General features: G+C 36.1%; 2 protein-coding genes across 3 annotated transcripts; both read right to left on the bottom strand.

Moving 5' to 3' along the window:
• Positions 1-31: 31 nt before the first annotated feature.
• LOC113494819 (facilitated trehalose transporter Tret1-like) lies at positions 32-12,987 on the bottom strand. Of its 2 annotated transcripts, none has more exons than XM_026873304.1 (11): positions 12,774-12,987; positions 9,454-9,609; positions 8,411-8,609; positions 7,767-7,957; positions 7,037-7,419; positions 6,655-6,766; positions 3,050-3,252; positions 2,508-2,694; positions 1,628-2,001; positions 1,052-1,163; positions 32-671 (listed from the first exon to the last, which is right to left on the bottom strand). In XM_026873304.1, the coding sequence occupies exons 1-11, from the start codon at positions 12,814-12,816 to the stop codon at positions 403-405; spliced, it is 2,229 nt and encodes a 742-aa protein (XP_026729105.1). In that variant the 5' UTR covers positions 12,817-12,987; the 3' UTR covers positions 32-402. The 2 variants fall into 2 exon arrangements, with proteins under 2 accessions (XP_026729105.1, XP_026729106.1); XM_026873305.1 differs by having other exon boundaries at positions 2,508-2,691.
• A 2,574-nt stretch (positions 12,988-15,561) lies between these two features.
• On the bottom strand, positions 15,562-19,968 carry LOC113495278 (facilitated trehalose transporter Tret1-like). The gene is made up of 8 exons (XM_026873944.1): positions 19,767-19,968; positions 19,349-19,421; positions 18,680-18,835; positions 17,986-18,184; positions 17,240-17,430; positions 16,342-16,724; positions 16,141-16,252; positions 15,562-15,862 (listed from the first exon to the last, which is right to left on the bottom strand). Exons 1-8 carry the CDS (start codon positions 19,848-19,850, stop codon positions 15,594-15,596), a joined length of 1,467 nt encoding a protein of 488 aa, XP_026729745.1. The 5' UTR covers positions 19,851-19,968; the 3' UTR covers positions 15,562-15,593.
• Between the last annotated feature and the right edge of the window lie 498 nt (positions 19,969-20,466).

Below are 20,466 nucleotides of genomic sequence, written 5' to 3'. Positions count from 1 at the left end.
TTTTATTTGCTTATTCATTTATTATAGAACATTATAAGCAGTAAGATGTATTTAATTACGCAGTTAAGACACGGTTCTCAACTAATTGTAGTAAGCGGTCTCGCTAACACAATCACACAACAAACAAATGATTAAATACCTCCGCATAATAATATAACCCCTCTATCAATATTACAGGGAAGATTTGATGACGATCACAATGCTAGCTCTAATTTACAGTATCTTAGAACAGAAATTCACTTGCGTGCTTGCTTGCTTCGGGATCAAACCACTAAAACAAGTTTATATCACCACAATTAAATAGAATTTACTCTTACATGTACATCTGAATAAATGATTTATTTATCTTAAACTACCACTACAGTTAAACTATTATCAACCTCATTCTAAAGCACACAAAACCTATTTCTCCAATTCCCTTTGAATTTCCGCAAAACTTTTCCCTTTAGTTTCAGGAATAAAGAATATAATAAAAACACATGTTATTAGGCAATTAACACTGAACACCCAATAGGTTATAGGGGTACCAATGAGGTTAGTGATATTAACGAAGTATTTAGTAGTTAGGAACACAAATAGAAATGCAATGGATATGCTTGATGACATGCCGATAGCTCGGGCTGGGCCGTCGAATAATTCCGCCACGAGGGTCCAGAAGAGAGATCCGATTCCTGAAAGAATAATAGCTGTGAGATAGATGCTGTTTGAAATGGTAACTTTGGCGTTTTTAGCGTTCTGTACCCGGCAGCGGGTTAGTCCGAAAGGGTTACCGTGGCCCCGATGCACGAAGGGCAAAGGTAGAGTATCTCGATCAAACTTGACAGTTTAAAAAACGATAGCCCTTCAATCAGTGTGAATCATTACGTAGACAGAACGGCAAAAAAAAATTGTCCAGCAGAGTTTACAAATTGGTGGGTCTTGTTAATATTTCCGATTATATCACACTAATAAACTAATTACAAACCATAACTTTCATACTCCAACGAGTCGCTTTTTATGACAAACTTTCAAAAACAAAAACGATTTAAAGAACTTAAGAATAAAAACGTACCTGCACTAAAGCAGAAAATAACCAGCATCATGGACAGGAGCGGCAAAAAGTTTAAAAATCCACAGATTTGATATTCATCCTCTTGAAGTTTGAAGAATACACCCAAGCCAAACTGTTAACAAAATTGTATCATCAACAGCTTGCCGGTTTTACTTATCTATGTTTTATGGCTATGTTTTTTTATTTATAGTACTCTCGCGCTAAGGAATGTATTCAAGTTTATAATAATATTAATAAATTTAGGATATAGTTAATTAGGTTTAAGAAATAATATTGGGTCACTACAGGTTGTAGACCTTTAATGTTTTTTAATTCATCTTTTTTGTGTTTTGGATATCTGGATCTCAAAACCGTCAACATAGCAATATAGAATTTATCATGCAAGTGTCAAAACATGACGGACCACGCTACGTATTAACGTAGCAAAAGCCATCAGTTAAATCCTGACTCAGCCATTCGTTTCCTAATACCAGTTCCAATACCTATCCATAACTCTACAAACTAGTAAAACTGCGCTAGTAATACTACGCAGTTCTCTTTATATTGGTCAAGTTCTAGATCCAAAATAGATCTTACCATCCCAACAGCGATTCCAATTAAAGTGGTCACCAACAAAGGTTTTCTTCCAAACTTATCGGTCAGCAAAATGGTGGAGCAACAAGCAATCAATTGTATGAACCCATTTACAACAGAAGCTATTTCTTCTTTCACAGATGTCTGCGTTGATTGTAATACAGTCTGCATGTAAAACATTACAGCATTGAAACCGATCAGTTCCATGAAAGAACCCAAAAATAATACTTTTCCCAAAGTTTTGAGAGTCGTTTTGTCTTGAAAGATCTCTCGTTTGGACATTTTTGGTCTTCGCGAGTATTCTTTGAGCTCTTCGTGAGCTAGTGCTTCTGAACCTCGAAGGTATGTTAGTACTTTAATTGTTTCTTCGACTCGCCCTAAAATTGAATAATAATGAACAGCATAATACACGCCTACTCATAACATGTTAGCAATATTGATTGGAGTCATTTATTGTGTGGTTTGAATAAGAGTTTTAAAGAAAAACATTTTGATGTTTCAGTGTTTCAGCTTCAAATCACGGCTCCGGCACAATGTAGATTCGTCTGTCAGGCACCAGCTAAACACATTCAGATTCTTACACAGTGTACTATCAAGGTTGTAAAGTTTTTTGTGACTATACTGAGATATTTAGATCAGTTGACATCGCCTAAGTAAATGAATAGACAAGAAGTGACTGCACGGTTAACTGACTGGTTGAGGCCCACGGTCACGGGCTCAATCCCCGCGCGGGACAACTGTGTGATCCACATATGCTTGTTATGAGACTAGGTATTTATGTGCACGTGATTTGTGTGCTTTTTTAACCCCTCACGATACAAGGATTAAATTCCTTACAATGAATTTAAAAAAAAAATGAAGAAAAGTATGAAATCAGGCTTACCTTTAGAATAAAGAAAATACGGAGTCTCCGGTATGAACCATATTGGAATAGCTATAAGGACGGTTATCGTTAGGATCACATAGTTCAGATAATGGTAAGACATGAAGGGACCAATCCCGTAGATCACCAATATACCGATTGCACAAGTGATTTGAAAGACAGACCCGAGAGCTCCTCGGCATTCCTTCTGAAAAGGTAAAAAAAGATTTTAATAGGTGGCTCGCTGACCATAATATATACTGAACTATTTTATTTTGCATAAATCGTAATATTTATTACAAAAATTGACCAAAAGCGAGTTGAAACCTCACTTAAAGGTTTCGGTACCATAACCTTTTATTTGACTTTAAAGTTCATCAAAGTGTACAACTCCTGATTTAAATAAATGGTCCTAAATGGCGCAACTTGAGGGATGCCTGTATTCAGCAGTGGAGCGCTATAAGCTTAATCAATGTTAGATTCTATGAGACTTATTACCCAATTATATACCAACCTCTAAAAGAAAAAAACTTATATATGTCCTACTATCACAAAATACTCACGCTAGCAATTTCTGAGACATAGGTAGGTACGGTGGTGATTATCAAACAGTTCCCAATACCATCAAATGCTCTCGCTGCGAATAAAAACCATACTTCCGAAGCAAATATGCCGAGAAATATTGTGACGAAGTGCGGGAGAAAACTCAGGATTATACAGGATTTTCGGCCTATTTTGTCTATCAGGAAGCCTATTCCGAGGTTCACTGTAATGAGAAATGTTGTCTGGTGTTATCGTTAAGTTCAAGACATCCAAAACTTGCAGTAGCAGGAAGCTAGCAGTTTTAGGTAACCATGCTAAATTTAACTTAATTATAATACGAATTGGAAGACAATCATAATTTTCATGTTTGTTTTATTTAAGAGTAACTTCACTCTTTCTGTTTTTTTTTCGGATGGGATGTATCAAATGACTCCTTAAGCTTCTGCCCTTCCGTTCAATGGATTGACCGGAAGGGCAAAAGGGGAAGGAGTGTCAGACTTCTTCTGTCTAAAACCCACCCATTTTCCATCCTTTGCCCTTCGTGTACCGGGGCCACGGTAACCCTTAAAAATGACAGATTTATGTTCGTTTCCATTTCAAAATTGTAAATCGAGGGATTATTATTTGACTTTAAGTGGTTTTTTAGTACTTCAACAGAGAATATGCTTACAAATCAGTCCACTAACGGATCCAGCGGATACAACCCAAGATCCTTCCTCGTCAGTGATAGGTCTTGATAGAATGGTTTGGTTCTTATTTTTCAGCATCACAAGAACTGGAGACGGCCAGCCTACGCTGAGCCCTAAGTATATTACTGTAAGATTTGCTGAAATATTTGTGTATCTTTTAATAACATCTTGCAGGTCTTTTATATTAAAAAAAAAAACATTTTTTTTATATATTAAATCGAAATTATTCATATGCACAAACTGATAACGAAGTGACGTCACACGAGATTTTAAGAATTAGAAGATTTCTTATAACAAATTATTAATTAGAACTCACCAGTAACAACAATTAAACACTGCCTTACAATAGGACTAAAAGGTGGTAACATTATTAATTTAAATAGCAATTAAAACAAAAATGCAATAACTCAACAAGACACAGGGATGGGAGACAAAATGAAACTAATTTAAAATTGTATTTTTAACAATGAGGCTTTGTTTTCATGAATACAGTTTTCTGCTGCCAAGGTTACGAGGCCAATTGCTTTTATTTTAAAGGTAGGTGTTTGGACGAAATGGCAATGCCCTAGAAATCTTCTTATCTTGTGTTTTTACAACCTGATGTCAGACTGTAACCCATCCGCAGTTTTCCCAAGTGGCTTTATATACCCTTAGAGAACTCTCCATTGAAGATTCCTTCGCCATTTTGAGCCACTTTTAATTATTTTATAATAGGCTCGTATGCTCCATTATGCAAATCCAAAATCGTGGTGAATACGAGCTCTTATTTTTAAAAGAAAATATTCACTACCGAAACTAATTGGTTCATTGCAGTTCAGTTTGTTTCCATTCACACTAAGACAAGCGGAATAAGTGTGAATGATCAGTTATTCAACTAATATTCAACCGTTTGGCATTTAAAGTGAGGGTTCGTAAACTGTTACTGGAAAGTCTAGCCGAGTTGTCCCTACAACCTTCATCGTCCTAATTCTTAAATCTAAGTATGTGTATGTACTATATTTTATGTATTAGTATTATTTTCCTTAGTATGTCAATACGTAAGTATTGACATACTCGTTGCTCATTATGAATGTTTAATTAGGATATATATATTACGACCTCTATTTATAGGCACACCTACCTCTTGATATCTCTGCATCACCCTATAGTTGACTGGTAGAGAATGCCTCAGGCATTAAGTCCGCCATTGTACATTTAATGTAATGTATAAAAGTGTAAATAAATAAATAAATAATGCGTTTGGCCAATGTCAAATGCTATACTGATGAGGAATGTCTATACTCACATCATAGTTCGTCGTTTCCTGTCACATTCCCACAAAGGAATTAGCCATACAATTCCTCATGCAGCGTCCTAGAGGTCAAGACAAAGATTAGAGGAGGAGTTTGACAACTTTCAAAGTCAAAGTATCTTTATTGTGTTGATTGAGTAGGTTACAGGTGTTAAATAATTAATACTACAGTGCTTCAATCAACTTTCACAGAAACCTTCAGATCTACTTCTGAAATTAAGTAACTTTCTCTTTAGAACTTATGAAGAACAAGTTCCATGTTTTCTGTTTATACTAACGGTTTTAGAACTGTTACTTCGCTAGAGGTGTGTATCCTATCCCTCAAAAAGAATCGTATACCCAAAAAAATCCAAGCTGAAGGTCAGTTTACCTAAAAATAAATAACCTAAATTCACCCCTAACCGCTATGGCACTCAAAACTTGTTGTGTTGTGTAAAAAGCATTGATAAGTGCTTTCGATCGACCCATAGGAGCACAATACATTGGATCATGATTGATCACCGTTTTTATATTATTTTTGGAGTTCCCTGCGAAAGCGATTTTTTGTGGATTCCATCGTTTGTATAATACTTATGCGGAAATATCTTTACTTTAAATTACAAGATTCATTTTTCGACTAGTTGTTTTTCGCAGCTTCAAACGCCTGGATATCAGAAAGAAGTAAGGTAAAAGTTGCCCAAGCGTAAATCCTAGGTATCAGCTACTTACCTCCATACCAAGTTTTATCAAAATCAGTCCACCCGTTTAGTCGTGAAAAAGTGTCTAGCGTACAAACAAAAAGAAACATACTCATATCCGCATTTATTAAATTAACTGTGATTGCATTAACGATATTATTAAGTCAGACCAGAAAAACCCACACTGGTCTTTATGTTACACATAGTTCTCACTTACATAAAATATAAATTCTTCCATTGTGCTTCACCAAATTAAGTTCATGAAAGAAAAATATGAATGAAAGTGACTTTCTTTGTTAATAGTAAACTCAAATTATGTTTGACAAGGTTAACGTACCGTTCAATATCGATATATTGATACGAGGACACCTCTAGTACCTTTGAAAACTTCTGCAAAAGTTCAATTCTTTGTAGACTCACCCCAAAACCATTATGGGTTTTTAGAAGCTATGCTAGGCACAATAATATCTTAGAATCTTTATCTTATCAAAGCAGATTAATATCTTAGAGAAGGGTATAATGAAAATACAAAAACCTATAATAAATCTATAATAATTTAGTTCAAACTACGTATTTAACATCTCCTGTATTTCAACAAGCGTTTTGCCTTTCGTTTCTGGCACAAAAACTATACTAAAGATGAAAGCTACTGCGCATGCTCCAGAGTAGTCAATACGTAAGTATTGACTACTCTGGAGCAAATAGATGGTAGGAAACTTAGTCCAGCTAATTTTTCAAAGGGTTAGCCCCTGTACACAACGGGCCAAGGAAGGAAAATGGGCGAATTTTAGTCTATAAATGTCCGATTCTCCCATCCACTCGACCCAAAAAATACGTATTTCAACCATTACATCAAATTTGAAGAATTGCTTGAAGGTTTCTGGAAGCTAGCAAAACATCGCCTCTGATTAAAAAGGCTGAATTGTTAATTGATTGGCTGGTAAAGCTAGTTGGCGATAAATACTTACCAATTGAATACACTAAGGAGTATACAATCAATGATGTTAATGACAGCCAGGTGAGCTTGTCTGCTACAGGATGAGAAGTCTCGTACAGGTAGAAGTAAGTCCCTAGAGTAGTCTGAAAATAATAAACATTAATTTTCAACAGGCATAAAAAAGCAAGTAATTGAAAAAAAGTCTGGTGTTTGTTTTTTATCGCTTTAGGCTCAAACGGGGATACCGATTTCGATGCCATTTAGTATGGAGGTAGCTCAAACCGTGGTTAATGTTAATATATACTCGTAGCTTACTTTTGCCCGCTTTCGTTGGAGGATATTTTTTTCTGCTATAACTGTAAACGGGCAAAGTCGCGAGTAACAGGTTAATAATAAAAAGCAAATCCACTCACCAAGCTCACAGTACTGACAGCAGTAGACATAAGCAGAAGAGGTCTCCTTCCAACATTCTCAATAAAGAATGGAGCAGCTGACGATGACACCAGTTGAGTCACACCAAGAATTATAGTGGCGATATGTGACTCCATACTGGATCCAGACAAATCAAAGATGGTTGTTGCAAAGAATATCATGGAGAAATACCCGCTCATTTGCTGGAGAATGTTCAAGGTTATTAGGATGAAGAGGGCTTTCCTGTTCGATTTAATGCGGTACATGTCGGTGAAGAGTGAGAGGTTGTTTTTCTTTTCTTTCTCACTGCTTAAGGCTAAGATAGCGTTGATGTCGTCATCTCTACCGAGGGCTTTAAGGTTGGCTACGGCTTCGTCTCTTTTACCTGCAAGTTTTTGAGAGTTTCAAATTCCTTGGTCTGTTTCAATTTAGCTTTAGTTTGAGCAATTATAAGTACATTTTAAATGAATAAGCAGTTGCCCTTTAGGTGGTAAATAAATAGATATTGATATATTAGGTTTTTAGTGTCCCGAACCCAAAGTCTGTCTGTTAGAATGTTTGTTACAATAGAGACAGACTCATGACAAACCGGATGAATTGTGACAAATAAGTAACCGATGACGATTATACGAAGTCAATTGACTATTTACGATGTTAGATGATGATGTCACCAACTGCCTTTACGTTCTTAAGTTCATAATAAGGCAGTCAAAACATCACAAAATAGCTTACCAATCATAACTTGAAATACAGGAGATTCAGGTATAAAATAAAGAAGAGCCATATAAACGGCAATCACGGAGAAAGGAAGCCAAGATGTTGCTGCGTAAGAGACAAAGGGACCATAGGAATATACCAGCAGAGTTCCAATTGACCCGGATAATCCCACAAGTGTCAGTAAAATGCCGCGAATGTTTGTTGATCTGAAAAAAGAGGACATGGTCACTAAATATATTAATAGGGTGGAATTGAATTCAGTCTTTGACAAACAAAAGCAGATAAATTAATAATTAGAATAGGTGAGTGAGGACGAAAATGCTAATGAGTCAGTCAGACAGATTCACAAAAAATAGAGTGTACGACGTATTCTTTTCTCTATTATAATAGGTTGAAACCAAGTGTGACGTCACTTATCAGTATCATATCATAACACCTAACAAATTGACCTTTTTAGCCCGATTTCCACAGGTTACAAAAGAAATCCGAGGTTCACCATTTTAATGTTATATATTAAAACAAACTATATCCAATTTGTTTTAATTAATATTTTTTTTCAAAGACAGTAATATTAGTTCGTTTTTGGATTTATTGTTAAAGTACATTCAATCAACCTTTATAAAAATAAATTAAGATGATGTACAATTTTTAATACTTACGCCACTTCACCAACATAGACCAAGCTCATGATGAAGATGACACTGGTCCCCATTCCACCGAAGACTCGTCCCACGTATATAACAGCAACAGTCTTCGCCAGAGCCAACATCAGCAAGCTAATGAGCGTCATCAAACCGGCCGAAAAAAGACAAATCTTTCGACCCAAGACGTTGGAGACGTATCCCGAAATGTATGGACCTGGAAATCGAAATAGATGGTAGATAGAAATGGAAGATGTGGTAAAGAGGTGTGGAAGAGAGATACTCAATAAAACTCAATACTTTTATTGCACTCCATATGTTGAACGGTGTTACATAATATCATTATGGATCCTGTAGGGCACGGCAATGTAGGAGAGATAGGATGCTAATTATTTTCGGACGAAGTCGTGGATCTAGGTAGTATGGCTTCTAATAAAACACTAGTACTTAGCTGTATCCGGTTAGACTGGAAGCCGACCCCAACATTGTTGGGAAATGAACTTTGCGGAAATATAAATTTACCAGTTTCGTTTGCTTTAATGATGGGCTTTAGTGTAAAAACAATTTAAACAAGAGAGTATCCTAATGCAATTAGAGCTACTAGAAAGCATGAGGAAAGAAATCGTAACATTACGGTAGTTTTTTGGAAATAAGGAATTAAGATAAAATGCAATTTATTGACCTTCAGAATTTGATAAAGAGGCAATTCTAGCTGACGGTGATATCGTTTAAGTAGAAGATAAAGGCTGTAAAAGACTAGATAGATAATTAAGAAAGCAATTAAGTAACTGTTTAAAACTTTTGTGACTTTTAAACAAAAATTTGAAACCCCAAAATTTTGTCGATCGCAATATCGAATCTGGAAAAGGATTGAAAAAAAGGAACTTAAATATCAACTAAATTAACACTCTCTCGAGGGGTGACAGTAAAGAGCTAATCTCCCTACATTATTTTAGGTTACCTCGCTTTTACAAAAACTGCCTCAAGTATTAAATCCTCTTTGAATCCATCAAGATTTTTTGTCATTTCCGAAATATACAAAAATAGCACCAAAGACTTACCAATAGTTGTGCCAACAAAAAATATAGACCCGACCAGTGCAGCTTCTGGATCCGTCAGTACTTCTTCTAAAGGTGTTTCCTCAGGGTTCTGCAGTTTCGGTATCACGGGGGCAGTCCATCCCATGGAGTATCCCACTATCATTTGACCCATGTACACTGAAATTATATGAGTATATTCGTCAATATGGAATTTATTGATTTGATATTATGATTAAGTCTTTATTAGCATAACAAAAAAATTGTAAACAATAGGAGTTTTCTATTTTTTTTTTTACGACTCCCGCAGTAAGGAATTTTATTTTTTGTGTCGCGGGGGATTTACAAACATACAAATCACGTGCACAATGACACCCAGTCTCAGAACAACCATCCATGGATCAGACAAATGATTGTCCTACGCAGGGATCGAAAATGCGACACGACGCGCACAGTGGGTTTGGCGTGGTGATCTCAACCACTCGGCTATCCGTGCAGACAAAGGAACAGGCTAATGGTAGACAAATCGGTTGAGAGACGAATTAGTTTGCAGTGTGTAGTTGGATACCTTCAAATTGATTGGTCACTCACCAACGATTTTATGACCGAAAGAAACGTTTTTTAATCTCAATCTGTTTTTTTATAGCGGAAAAACTTAAATTCATGATATACAGCCGAGTGGGGAATGGATGGACAGCGTAGCCTCAATAAAGGGATTCCGTTTTTACTCTTTAGTTTCAGAAGTTTAACATCCATCGATCGTCGCTACCCGGACCGGTCTTCTGTGTACGGTCAGTCCGTGACGCCAGCCTTAGACTTAAATACATTATTTTGTTGATCTGCAATGTTTCATGCACATCGGAATAACATGGCTTCCATTCTTACTGTCAGCTGTTTTATCATCAGCAATATTTACATATCTCTTGATCTAGGTATTAAAATAGTACTAGGTAACAAATAAAATTTACAAATTCACTAATAAGAATTAGCGCCATTATCGTTTATTTAGTTTTTGCTATTATCTACGTCCACGTGTCAAATATAAGATTGTTAAATAATCGTGAGATAATATTTACAATAGAAGCTTATCGTAAACCGATCTGATGATAACTTTTGTAACACGTTTCAATTTTGTATGGAATCTAAATTATGCAGTAGATTATTGGGGACTATCAGTGCATTTAAAATACCTTCTTTTATTTGATTAGTTCGTAAGCATAGTGGTTAGTTAGACTGCTAAACTGGGGTCATGAGTTCGATTCCCATCTAGGAACAGCATTTATTTAGCTTCGTCTGCTTGTTATTTGTCTGCTACTAAAAACTACTATCATATGATTTGTTATTAATGTTAGACTATACCAGACGCCAGAGAGTGTCTTTATCCTCTCTGGCGACAGAGTGTTCGTCTGTTTCGAACCTGCATCCCGTGTAGTACATGCAAATGTATAGAGAACTGCATGCAAAACAGGGTTTTTTTGGATAACACTAAAACTGTAAAAGCTTCGCCTGATGCAATAAATTTTCAAGAATCAAGCAAGCTAAGCAGCCTATGTTTTTTAAGATATTTTGGCCTTTATAAGGGTAGTTTAGCCAAATTAATAAAGGTCAACTTCTGTCCGTCCGTCATCAGGCTACATCTCATGAACCATCATAACGAGGCAATTGAAATTTTCATAGATGGTGGAGTTCTACTACCGTTTTAACAAGACCAAAGAGTCTACAGTCATAAATTCCAACTCATACTAGCCCGATTTCTTGTAATAACTTTTGGTAACAAAATCAGCCCGAAATCCCATCTTTGATAAATGAAGATCACAACAATCTAAGTAAACACAACATCCGGTTTCATGGTAACAATTGTCCGATCTCTAGAAATTGCTGTTCATTTTAGATAGCTCGTCGATTATTTACTATTAGCTGTTAAGGTGGTGACAAGTGACGTTTTAATTATGATTGTGATAAATTATATCTCAGTTAATCTGATGATCAATGCAATTATGTACCTATCTTTTTATTATTCATTTATAAGAAAGTTGAAGCGTGCGACAATTTTAAACCTTATAACCGGGCCCCGATTGCGATTGGATTAAATTTGAAATTATTCCTATTTTTTTAAACCTTATGCCAACACAAACATTGAAAATTCATTGTATTGACCTTGAGTGTACCGCCCCATACTAAATTTCCAATTTTTGTGTCGATAAAAAGCTTAAGCATCGGTCATTGTAAATAGCAGAATTGGGTCCCTGGCAGTTTAACTGGACAGTTAGGGTAAATAGTCGGACTCCCTCCACTATCGAAGGGTACAGCAAATAATCAAGCTTTTTACATTATTTCCATAAATACACTGTTAATTTTCGCCGGATACGCAATCAAAGACTTACTATGTCTATGTTTATCTGGACGAATGGCAGTTGTGTAGGTGGTATTCTTGTCACAACAGCTCTAAAATACTCCGTTAGACGAGTCGATCTCGAATGATTGACAAAAGTTTACAGATTTATCGGAACGCTTTAAAACATCTAGAGGACTATAGACATTTTAATTTTTTGTATATTTTCGACTTTATCAGAGAAAGATTTTAACATATGGAAGATACGATGGAGCATACGCTACATCTATTTTTTTTATTTCGTACTAAGGGTTTTAATTAATCCATGTATCACGGAGGGTTTCACTAACATTCATGTCACAAGAATATCCAGACTCAGAACAAGCAGGCGTGGATCACACATATTGTACATATAAATCATACCAATTATTTTAATGCTCACGACGATTAGTTATATATTTAAGGGGTAGTGGACGGTGGAACAACGAGTCCACTTAAAATTAACATAATCATCATTGGCCTAGTCTTTTCCCAACTATGTTGGGGTCGGCTACCAGTCCAACCAGTTTCAGCTAAGTACCAGTGTTTTACAAGGAGGGACTGCCTATCTGACCTCCTTAACCCAGTTACCTGGCCAACACGATATCCCTTGGTTAGACTGGCTGTCAGACTTTTTCAAGCTTCTGACTACCTGTAACGACCGTCAAAGATGTAGGAATAACAGCCGGGATACACAATTTAGCACAGTCAGCAACAAATATACAGGACTAAAAATAAAACCAAATACAATTTACTTTGTCGAAGCTAAAAAACCTCAGAAAGCGGTGAAGAGTGGGTGGATTTAGGTCCAATTTGACTGACATACAAAAAGTGCTGCTACTTACTAGACGGATTTTGACTGTTTGTTTGAATTTTGATTTGGGCAGATATTTTAGGAGTTCATGTATCAAAATTTTTCACGACCGTGTCTATTGCTAAGACGACAAAAAAAACCAGAATATTTGGTACTTACCACATGCCACCGACAAAAACTGTTTTCTCTTATTCATATACATTTTTTCACTAGTTTCTCTCCCCGCGTTATACGAAGAATATATAGTCAATAAACTTCAACTTCACATACACACACACTCTTAATTTTCCTGATCAGTGCAAAACGTGTTATCAAAACAACATTTTAAAAATTACTGCACAGTTTCAAGTGGTTCCCATATCAATTCAGATCAAAACTGATATGGATTTTGACGTTTTAAAATATAAAAATAATCATATTGCAACGATAGTTTCACCAACTCAAATATTTGCGTGTAGAATTTTCCCAGTGGGCTTAGTGGACGATTCGCACGAATTAAAGTTGCACGTAACGTGCGAATCGACTCCTCTAAAAATATTATATTTTCTGTAGTCGATTCGCCCAAATCTCATTAGTGGAGCGCGAATCGACCCCTTCACAAATATGTAGTAAGCGATTCGCACACATTTCATTTTAAGGAATATTATACAGTAAAGAAAAGTCGTATTCAGCCATTACTGTAATAAAAACAGGGACCGGACAACCCCACTTTAGAGTTAAGCCGTTTGACAGGGTAACCCGTACACGGGGTAACTCATATCGCAGTGTTACCTTTTGTTCGAGTTACATCCTCGAAACCCAGCGAAATGGTTAACACCTTCATTATGGTAACCACGTGAAGGGGTTAACCCCTTCAATAACTTAACCCTTTGAAGTGGTTACCTTCACGAAAGGCTTTTTTTCGTGTTACCCTGAATTACCCACTAAACTTGAGCTGCATACTTGCACCCTAGCGGCCCCTCATTGCTTTACTAAGACTACAGCTGATTTTCTTCTATCGCCGAGGCGTCGCGCCGCGACTCGCGCCTCCCGGACAAACTACCTACGCGCGAAACGTCGCGTCATGTCAGCATGATAAGAAAACCAGCCATATAGGTAACTAGCTGTTGCCCGCGACTTCGTCCGCGTGGTTAGAAGATATAAGTTAGGAATTTTTGAACGAAAGCCCTCGAAGATTAATATTTTTCCCCGTATTTGCCACATTTTCCATTAAATCTTCGCTCCTATTAGTTGCATCGTAATTTGATATACCTAGCCTAAAACCTTCCTCGATTATTGGTCTATTGAACACAAAATGAGATCAAATTTTTAGATGAAATTATTTATAATTTAAAAAAAAATCGAATACAAGTTTTTTTTCATTTTCTGAGAATTCGATTGAAAATTAGAGTGTTTTTTATATTAATTCAAAATAAGGTGAAAAAATAAATATTTTTAATCAAATAAATTACAGCGTATTTGGGACACAAAAAAGTAAGTTTTCACCAAATTTCGTTACAAAAATAATTTTTTGTAAAGGATAAAAATAAAAAACCACAATCTTGGTTTTTTGGATTTTTCACATAAATTTTGAGGTTATGTGAAAAAAATGTAAACACAAAAGTTTTAGATCTTTTTATTACCTACAACTTTGCCATTTGACTTTTTTCGATACGAATTTTAGTTTTGCCGGAAATCGAGAAAAACCGTTTTTTACCCTTCAAACGTCACCCCCACCCCCTTCCTGACCTCAGATCGCCCGTAAATTATTTTTCCTTTCATATTTATAATATTCCCCTCCTTTTCTAATGGGTTTCATCCTACTATTATTTATTTTGGTTTTAAAAATTATCGACCCTGGTCTACAAGTATAGACACGAAAAATATATATCACAACGTTTGAAATGTGCGACAAGCAAAATTAAACTGTAAGATCATATCCACAATGATTTTTATTCCATGTTTACAAGTCGCTCGGTAAATGCAACAATGTCGCCGCTGGGCGGTAAGATGTCACGTGCGCTCGTGGTTATACTATTTTCAAACTAATGTCTATGATAAAGAGTGCATATTACACTGTCTTAGGTTGGAGTGGGTTACCCTGTTACAGTGTTACAGGGTAGTGAAAGGGTAACCTGTTCGGAACAGGGTTACAGTAATCCGTTCGAAGGTGTAACATATGTCATAGGGTTTTTTCTTGAAGCGCTTAAAAAAACCCCTTCAAAAACCCTTTCAATGAGTATCCGGCCGGTCACTGAATAAAAACAAAAACTAATCGAAGTACAAATTACTCGTAAATAGAGTAAGATCTGATATTAATTAAACCAAAATGCTGTAAAATATATTGAAAGAGCAGAAGGCGTTTTCTGTGATGGGAAGTTCCACCATTTTTGCAAGTACACACGTTACATATAGATTTGGGGAATATCTATGAACATTTTAACAGCCATATACTCTTTACTACCGGACAAAATAGAAAAAACATACCAAAACTTACTTTGGTAATGATGCCACCATTCCCTAGCGCTTTAACATCTCAGCATTCAAATCGTCTAAAATATTTATTACACAAAATTTTAACTACCCGAGAATCAACCGTTACCTGCCACAATAAGATTATTTCAGATGTAGAAGCGAGAGAACACACTTTATGACCGAATTTCATCTTCACGCTTTCATCGTTGGAAGGAGGTGAGAATATTTTTCTTTAATTTAGAGAATTAAAAAAAAGGAAAGTGTATTGGTCTCGTGAATCTACGCATGGATTGGTATGCTTGAGGCGCCAGTTCGATCCCAACGCAGGCTATTTTTTTAAAGATACCTTTCACAAAACAGTGAATGAAAAAAACGTGAGAAAATCTGGATATTCCAATATTGGAATCTGAAATCGCTAACCCGCAGTGAGCTAGCGTAGTGATCAATCGAACCTTCCTTATATGGTAAGAGGAGTATGCCAATCACAGGGAATATATTTTGCGAAAAATAAATAAAACAAACCAATCATTTGCTCAACATTTCTTGAATTTCCAATAAAGTTTTTCCTTTCGTTTCTGGTACATATACGACGCTGAACAGCACAGCTAGAGCGCATGCTCCAGTATAAATCCAGAAGGTAACAGCGGCTCCCCAGGCTGGTATCATGTAGCCAAAGGCTGTGGAAACTCCGAAACCAACCAGCCAGCTGACTGTCAATGATATTGAAGTTCCCATACTCCTCACGTTGGATGTGAACATCTCACCGGCAAACGCGTTGGGGATGATTGCTAATCCTGTAGAAGAGAATATGATAAGCGTAGTATTTTGGGCCGTATAGTATAAGAACATTGAAGCTGTGATATCATAATGGCAAAGAGCGAGGTAAAAAAGATCTCGAGTTTGATTGTTAACGTCATAATTTTTTTTGGATGACAAATAGCTAATGTCGGGTGCCACAACCCGTTCGTTTTGTTTTTGTTCAGCCCATTTGAACGGAGCCCTCAGTGTCACACTAGACTGGTTTTTATTAGCTAGGAAAAAGGGATAATAGATATTTGTGAAGCAAACTTACCGACGGAAAAACTTAAGAAGTAAATAATTAAAGCCGTTAATGACAGCCATTGTAACTTATCAGCTACTGGATGGGAAGTATCGTACAGGTAGAAGTAAGTTCCAAGGACACCCTGAAAATTATAAAGAAATGGTGAAGGTTAAGTCCAATATATCAAAATGCTATCATTAGAATAGAACTATGAACTATTGAAATACTTACCAAACACAAAGTGCTTATAGCTGTAGAATAAGTCAAAAGAGGTTTCCTTCCAATATTCTCAACAAAAAGTGGTGTTATCAAGGCAGCCACCATTTGAACCACTCCTACTATAATTGTCGATATATGGGACTCCAAATTTGACCCAGACATATCAAAAATTGCAGTCACAAATAATATGATTGCGTAAAATCCACTCAGTTGTTGTAAAATATTTAATACTAGAAGAATAAATATGGTTTTTCTATTCGATTTGATGGTAAAGATTTCGGTAAATTGTGCCAACTCTGATTTCGTCCCTTCTTGGTTGGCTATAGCTACCACTGTGTCAATTTCTTTTTCTCGACCGAGAGATATGAGGTTCTCGCTTGCTTCTTTAATTTTACCTGGAATGAGAGCGATTTAAAGGGCAATTTTATAATACGTCTTGTCGAAATTGATAGAACTTAGGGTCTGAAAAGGGATCAAGTTGACAGCAGCCGGAATTAGGTCCCTTAAAGTTCAGTTTAGTTAGGAATAGCACTCGTAGCGAGCATTCGAAGGACGAAGGATATTAGATTTCTAACTTTTATGAAACGTTCCCAAGGGCTTAATGGGTCTAATAGGATTACTTAAATAACTTTTTTCTTCGCATTTAAATATGGGCCTGATAGGAAAATAACTTATTTTTTTTGCATTTCAATACAAATAAAGCCATGAAGAAATTCACACCTCAGACTGATCTCGAACCTGCGAGTCCTGGTTATACGTGCCAGTCCCTTTGCCATCTTTATGATACTACTCGAAAGATTTGAATTTGTCCATTGCATCGTGACACGTCTTAGTATTACAATCAAAATAAGTGGTCAGGTGGCTTTTAAGCTTAAAACCAACTTTTCAAATAATCCAAATATAATCTTACCAGTCATAACTTGAAACACAGGAGACTCCGGTATAAAGTAGACTCCGAGTAGGTAGCCAACCGTCAGAGCCGTAGCAATCCAGTTGACAACTGAATACTGCACGAAAGGACCCACGACGTAGATAACTAACATGCCGAGCGTACTGAAGAAGCCAGTAAGTGTCAGTAATATTCCTCGGATGTTCGTCGATCTAAAATAATAAAGAAAATGGGTAAAAAATTGAATGTACGAACGTTAGGTAAATTACCAAAGTATAGGTGCAAGTCTGACTAGCAACACTTTTTACGAAAGGTTACACTAGAAATTTATTCCAACAAAAATTGGTCCCGCGTATAATTAATACGGACTATGGCTGTTCTTGATTCCTTCTATGTTTATTGAAGTTATAATATCAATAGAAAGAGGTAGGTACATTTGTTTCAAGTTTAGTCGTTCCTTATCGAGAAATATTCTGTACGCATTTCAACACCTGCCACAGTATAATAGTTGCTGTAAAAAAAGAAAGATTCTGCTATGCGCACTGTAATACAAAAGCAAATCATTTTGTTAATTAACATTTTTCAAGGAAAAACACCAGAACTATTTCTCAAAATTATGAGCAACTATAGAACTCAGCTGCATGCGAAAAGAACTCGAACTTAATTTTGATCTGCTGGAAAATGATCTGTTAGGTTCACAGACATTTCCTTTCGAAGATCGTTTTCACCAACATAATGTTTAACTTAAACTAATACCTTATACTCACGCAACTTCTCCTATATAAACCAGATTGATGATAAACATGACGCTTCCACCCAATCCTGAGACGACTCTCGCAGAATATATCATAGCCAATGACTTAGATAAAGCTAGCATTATGAATCCTACTAATGTAATTACTCCAGACGCGAACAAACATGGCTTCCTTCCTTTCAGGTTGGATAAGTAAGCTGAGACGTAGGGTCCTGAAAAGTACAATTATTAATTTAATTTATGAAGTAACGATGGTAAGTGCACACTGGGGCCTTGGAAATTCATTGTATTGACCATGACTGTTCCGCCCCGTACCTACTGAATATCCAATTATTCTGATGGAAAAATGTTTAGAATAATTAATACGAATAGTGCCAATTTAATCATACATCTCTCTTTCAAACTTGCAAGAGTTGTACACGTTTTCCTTCGCTTCGGGATTATCTTATTGGAATTTTATGTAAAAAACTTCAATCTGTGAAATCCTGTTGCTGCGTCTGTTGATGATGTTGCTGTTGTCGATGATGCTGTTGCTGATGTTCCTACGGTTCCTATGGTGTTCGCTATAGGCTGCTTCTTTAAGGTTTAAGACCAAGTATTTTTGCTACTTTCACACAACATAGTAAAGAGTCTATGCCATGGATAACCACACATACTTCCCATTTAAAAATTAAAGTCAAATAAAAATTAAATAATGAAGCTCTCACCTATAGTTGATCCAATAAAGAATATAGATGCTACTAAAGCAGCCTGTTGCTCTGAGATCACGTCATCTAATGGGGTTTCGTTGATGTCACCCAGTTTGGGCAAAACAGGGGCTGTCCATCCTAACCCATAACCTGTTACCATTTGCCCTAAGTACACTGGAATGGAAAGAAATTTACAACTACCTACATATTTGGGTCTTATCTGTGGCTCGCGGATTTGCTAGCCTGAGTTTCGGATATAGCTGTAAACATTACCCTCATTTTAAGAAGTCAGATAAAAGTAATCAAAGTATTAATCCAAGGTGTTAGCTTCCTCCCTACCAAATTACATCGAAATGGGATATCCCGTTAGGGCGATCAGGGGTAACAAACATACACACATAAACATGAATATTTGTGTGAATGTAGATGCGACTGCAGAGAGACATTAAAATGGCATCAAATTAGATAGAGCTCTGCAAGGAAGTTGGTTATGAAATCAAATATGTTTCATTTTAAAAGGAAGACTTAATATAGATTTACGTTCGGACATATTGGAATATCTCCTCATCAAAAATGGATAAAATGAAATTTCAGTTCGAACATTTTAAGTCAGTTCTCAAGTTTAAACATATTACTTGCGATATTTGACATAAAATCTTAATGTTACAAATCAAATAAAGTACTCACAGCATCCACAAGCCCAATACTGTTTTTTCAATCGAGTGTCCATACTAACAAAACGAAACTCTTTCTCATAAGCCTACAAGACACACAAACACGTGAATACAAACAATTTTATAAAAAAAAAACACTATCTACCAATGCCATCTTATCTTATTTAAGAAGTGATATTAAAATCATTTCAAATCCATTGGTTTTAAGGTTTTGATTTGAGGAAAAATTTACTTTATTATGCTCTTTATCTATGTCATTTTAGTTCAAGATTTTTAATTGTGGAAGGAGATGTCTTTGCCAAGTAGTGGGGCTGATAGGGTTGAAAAAAAAATACAAAGTGTTGTAAAATAAAGACGCTTATGGATTCTTACAGCTACTATTATTTATTTTTACCACAGCTGGTTATCGATTAAACCTGCAAAAATATTACCCTCAAAGCGAGTAGAAACAGAGTTAGCAGAAGTAGGTAGGGTTGGTACACAAATACAAGTAACGAATCGGACTGATTTATCATTAAATAAAAACTACGAAACTCTACTTAAAGATTCACCTTTATTTAATGTTGTCAAGAAATTAGCTTTAAATGATAGCTAATTTCGTATCGTAGAAGATAATCAAAAACATTTTGTCGGTGGGTTTTCACACTTTTCACTTAGCCACACGTGATTTAAATAATAGCATGTTACGGAACAAATATAATATTATTTATGATATCAACAATTACATGAAGTAAAAATAAATACCAAGGGCCTATCAAAAATTGCAGGTGTGGAAAAGAGATGGCGCCATACAACATAGTAATGTCTCTCTTTCACACCTTCAAACGTTTCCTTAAGACGCGATGGTAGCCTTATGGAAGTCTGATATCCTCTTGGTGCAAAGAGCAAAACGAGCCTGCGACTCTGGCTGTGTTTGAGACAACACCTCAGACCTAGTAAAACCGCTTAAGTAATATTGTTGGGGTTCTTCATTGTTTCCTACGTAACCTTACAGGTATAAACTACTTGCATGTTTGTCCGTGCTCTCTGCCAAAAGTGCCTCTCTGTTTTTGTTTTTTATGGGCGTACTTAGGTATATTATTATTACCTACGGCTTTATTCGCCACCAGTTCTCTCTTTCGTGTAACGTGT

The sequence above is a fragment of the Trichoplusia ni genome, chromosome 6, assembly GCF_003590095.1.
Source record: "Trichoplusia ni isolate ovarian cell line Hi5 chromosome 6, tn1, whole genome shotgun sequence".
NCBI classification, from domain to species: domain Eukaryota; kingdom Metazoa; phylum Arthropoda; class Insecta; order Lepidoptera; family Noctuidae; genus Trichoplusia; species Trichoplusia ni.
Note: the sequence above shows the minus strand (reverse complement) of the source record. Positions and strands in the feature narration are given on the sequence as shown.